We start from the raw sequence: 5,000 nt of genomic DNA, 5'->3' as shown, positions 1-5,000 counted from the left end.
ATTTCTTTTTTTGGCAGGAGATCGGGAGCGTGTCACACACTGACGTCTTTATTATCTCACACACACACACACACACACACACACACACACACACACACACAGCTCTGTATAACCAGATATAAGTACATAATGACTATATTATTAATTATAAATGATTATATTGATGCATGACCATTTATAAAAAGAGTTGCACATGATTTAATATAATTTAAACACTTTATATACTTGCTTATTTTGATGTACCTTTGTGACGTCATCCCTTATTATAGTGATCAAAGCTCTGTATATTCATTTATTAAACAATGATCATTCCAATGCCCTGTAGACGTTGGAGAAGAGACTTTGTGAATGCTTTATGTTGTTATTATGAATAGTAACGAGTGTTTGTAATGTACCTAGAAATGTCGGCTCGGTTTCAACAATCAAGAACACAGAGACGTAGATATTTTAAAATGCCATATTTAGCATTTATTTTTCATATTAAGAACACGTTACAGACACAGCAGGCTTCTACGGTGCCTGGGTTAGGGAGAGCTACAGACGCTGCTGCTGCCCTGGAGTGATGTTCACCCAACATAGAACACGGTATATACACACTTCCTTTGGGGGCTAGTCTACTTCCTGTCCCTGGTCCGTCCACTCCTCACCAGTTTCCCTTCTTGCTCCACTCTCAGCCGGATCATCCAGATTATTCCCGACTCCTCTAATACCCCTAATTCACGGAAGACCTTCAGATTATCACAGTTGAACTCAGCCTGTTGGCGTGGAAGCACAGCAATCACACCTTTCAGACACTTTAAGCACTCTGTTCTGACGTAGAGTCGGGGGTGAGTCGGGTGAGAGTCGGGGGTGAGTCGGGATGAGTCGGGGGTGAGTCGGGGGTGAGTCGGGATGAGTCGGGGGTGAGTCGGGATGAGTCGGGGGTGAGTCGGGATGAGTCGGGGATGAGTCGGGATGAGTCGGGGATGAGTCGGGGGTGAGTCGGGATGAGTCGGGGATGAGTCGGGGGTGAGTCGGGGATGAGTCGGGGATGAGTCGGGGGTGAGTCGGGATGAGTCGGGGGTGAGTCGGGGATGAGTCGGGGGTGAGTCGGGATGAGTCTGGGATGAGTCTGGGATGAGTCGGGATGAGTCGGGATGAGTCGGGGGTGAGTCGGGATGAGTCTGGGATGAGTCTGGGATGAGTCGGGATGAGTCTGGGGTGAGTCGGGATGAGTCGGGGGTGAGTCGGGATGAGTCGGGGGTGAGTCGGGGATGAGTCGGGGGTGAGTCGGGGATGAGTCGGGGGTGAGTCGGGATGAGTCGGGGGTGAGTCGGGATGAGTCTGGGGTGAGTCGGGATGAGTCTGGGGATGAGTCGGGATGAGTCGGGATGAGTCGGGATGAGTCGGGGGTGAGTGAGCGCTTCAGCGGGATATAAAGTGGGATGAAATAAAGTGTATCTAACGTTTTGCAGCAGAGCGGCTGAGCAGCAGAGCAGCAGAGCAGCAGAGCGGCTGAGCAGCAGAGCAGCAGAGCAGCAGAGCAGCAGAGCGGCAGAGCGGCTGAGCGGCAGAGCAGCTGAGCAGCAGAGCAGCTGAGCGGCAGAGCAGCTGAGCGGCAGAGCAGCTGAGGGGAACGGGACAGCTTGCATGAGAGAAATGTGGTTAAATGAGGTCCTTCTCTACGATGTAGTGCTCACTTGTTATATTGAGTATATTTAGGAGATGCCTGCTGTTCCTTTGCAGAACACACAGGAGTCGCTGGTCTGTTACTTAGTTTGTGTTACTGTTTGACTTTCGGTGTATTCAAATGTGCATTAGTACTCACCAGTCTCACAATGACACTTCATGACTAAAAGATCAAGCAGCAGCTCCTGCTTTCTGCGAGGTAACACTAGTGTTGTGTCCTCTGTCTGAGAGCTGAAGCAGAACATGTGCAGGATGTGTGTGAAGGTACTTCAGAGCTCTACCTGGCTGCCAGACGCACCTTTGTGAGCTCAGTCAGTTTGTGTTACTGTGTGACTTCCTGTGCACTTCAGTGTTAGTTCACTAAAGTCTCACAATGACACCGACTGACTGAGCAACAAGCGGCTGCTCCTGCTTTCTTAGTGTGTTTTAAAGAAAGCTGAAACTAAGTCTGACAGCGAGGTGAAGAGGTGGAAGTATGATCAATATTACTTTATTTAGGTTTTTAAATACGTCCAGAGCATTGCTTAGTGTCCTGTCTGCTCACACCACTGCAATTAGCATTACACACAATTAGAAACATGCAAACTGTCCCTTTAGATAGGAGCACACACACACACACACACACACACACACACACACACACACACACACACACACACACACACACACACACACACACACACACACACACACACACACACACACACACACACACACACACACACACACACACACACACACACACACACACACACACACACACACACACACACACACACACACACACACACACACACACACACACACACACACACACACACACACACACACACACACACACCAAAATAAACAAGAGCTTCTTCGTCAGATTGACAAACGTTTCAAAATGTAAAAAGTGCAATGTGTCTGATCAGAGGAGTCCTGCTGCGCGCTGCTGTTCTGACAGTAATCTAAGGATTAGGTCCTAACGAGCGACAGGGCTTCTAACGAGGAGTAAGGAAGTCAACGGTTGCCCAATCCTGCTTTTAAACGAGAAAAAGAAAATACAATTCTTCAATAATTCCTCTTTTTAGAAATAAATAAATTAGTAGACATTAAATAAATAAACCTTCACAGGACCGAATGCTGGAGGCTTCTCAGGCTGTTTGTCAGCGCGGTGATTTATATTAATATCTAAAGGAGATCATAAATACACATTCAAAAAAGGTACCTTTCCACTTCTGAGGTTTCTCACAAATACATTCAACCCACTTCTGGACGGCCGTGTGGAGAAGAGGTGTTTCCTCTGCTCTCCAGCTCTTAACCAATCACTGCCCTCCTCTCAGCAGGGAGTCACTGCTCAGTAGTGCAATTGAAAGGTCCTCCAGGTCAGCGGGTCACGCTGCCGTCACAAAACACACAATGCATCTCCAATCCTCTGATTGGGAAGGGGTCAGTTTTAGAGTCACTGTTTCCAGCCTCTCAGGTGTGGAGACATTTAAAGACTCACCTTGGGGATCATCGTTTTGACTTCAGCTCTCCGATTTCTCTAAATGTTGACATTAGATTCATCGTCAGAGGGATTTCTCCTGAAAGAATGTCCAAATATGTTTTCAGTCTTGATTGTGGAGATCGGTGCATCATATTAAAGTGAACATGTTGCACGTTGGACTCTGAGGGGATTGATATCATATTTTCAGATCATTTATACTAAACCATTCATTACCAGGTGATGCATAATGAAAATACTAAATGTCTGCACCGTGACGCATTTTAAATCAATGCTTAACATTAAATTCTGCACTCTCATGCGTCCAACCGCATTTAAATATCAGATTTCTCGATCTGTGATGATATAAATATAATATATCGATAATCTCCAAGAATATTGATATTAATTCATTTCTTGAGTCATAGAAATGCAAAAAAGGCAAAATATGCAGTTGTCTATGTTTCATATGTTAAAGTGAATATCGTGCACATTGAAAGACTTCCCTCGACTGGGATGAACATCCAAAGTCCTTTCTTGCTTGTGTTTTTGTGACAGCAGCGATGGGGCGGTTAATGAAATGAATCTGGAGGTGAAGCCCGACGAGTAGCGCTACATGATAGATTCATAAACAATATATTAACAATATAAACTCAGCTAGAAATAAACTCTATCTACAGCTTCAGCATCACTGACTAGAGCAGGGGACACATCGAGTCTCTTTTCACTTCTGTACATTTCCACCTGGAGGCTTAGGGTTAGAAACAACCAGCAGGGGGTCTCTGCTTCTCTCCTTTGATATGAATTCATTGAGAGTCATTTGAATGAATAAATGTCAAAATATGCTGTTTCCAGTCTCTGGAGATTTGCTGCTTGTCTCTGATTTATATCATATTAAAGTGAATATTTTGCCAAAGACTGGGATGAAGATTTTAAACACGGTTGTTTTAAAAAATCTACTTTTTTGCATGTGTTTTTTTTTGTCTCTTAACTTCTGTACGGATCCACCCGGAGTGAGGAGTGTTGGAAACAAACCAGTAGCAGGAGATCAATGGTTGTCTCTGGTTGTCTCTGGTCGTCTCTGGTCGTCTCTGGTCGTCTCTGGTCGTCTCTGGTTGTCTCTGGTTGTCTCTGGTTTCTTCTGGTTGTCTCTGGTTTCTTCTGGTCGTCTCTGGTCGTCTCTGTTCGTCTCTGGTCGTCTCTGGTTTCTTCTGGTCGTCTCTGTTTGTCTCTGGTTGTCTCTGGTTGTCTCTGGTTGTCTCTGGTTGTCTCTGGTTTCTTCTGTTCGTCTCTGTTCGTCTCTGGTTGTCTCTGGTTGTCTCTGGTTGTCTCTGGTTGTCTCTGGTTGTCTCTGGTTGTCTCTGGTCGTCTCTGGTTTCTTTATAGGTTGTCTCTGGTTTACTCCCAGTGGTTGGACTGGTTTACAGCACCAGAGTTCTGGAGGTGGAGGTCAGGTACTGCCTCGCCGCCTCCGTCATCATCAGCTGATCCTCTGTCTTCCCATAAACCACTGCTTCCCACTCGCTCACCTGCAGAGGGAACATCAGCAAAGTATCAGGGTAACTGCAGTGTAAATAAAGACTTCCAGTGTTTCCCCTATAGACAAATAGTGGCGGTGCAGCTAGGGGGCGCCAGCCAGGCACCCAAAAAAAAAAAAAAAAAACTTTTAAAAACTTAAAAAAAAAACTTAAAATAATAATAAGTGGCGACCCTTTTTCATTTTTGATTGTTTGTTATGTGGATTTGTAGTATTGTGTTACTGTTTGTTCAATAAAGGTGTATTTTTGCTAAATCTTGAGACATTGCCACTGTGTGTACTGGCAGGGCCGATCTTTTGCATAGGCGACACAGGCGGTCGCCTAGG

General features: G+C 45.6%; 1 protein-coding gene across 1 annotated transcript in view; it reads right to left on the bottom strand.

The window, feature by feature from the left end:
- Positions 1-4,050: 4,050 nt before the first annotated feature.
- mybl1 (v-myb avian myeloblastosis viral oncogene homolog-like 1) overlaps positions 4,051-5,000 on the bottom strand; it is a gene marked incomplete at its 5' end in the record, with an annotated part of 21,880 nt that continues 20,930 nt past the window's right edge. The window contains one exon of the mRNA XM_079661809.1: positions 4,051-4,665. Within this exon, the coding sequence (XP_079517935.1) occupies positions 4,558-4,665 (108 nt within the window). The 3' untranslated portion in view covers positions 4,051-4,557. The remainder of the gene's footprint in view (positions 4,666-5,000) is intronic.

Source organism: Notothenia rossii (assembly GCF_949606895.1).
Source record: "Notothenia rossii genome assembly, chromosome: 12".
Taxonomy (NCBI): domain Eukaryota; kingdom Metazoa; phylum Chordata; class Actinopteri; order Perciformes; family Nototheniidae; genus Notothenia; species Notothenia rossii.
This window is presented reverse-complemented; position numbering and strand designations above follow the sequence as displayed.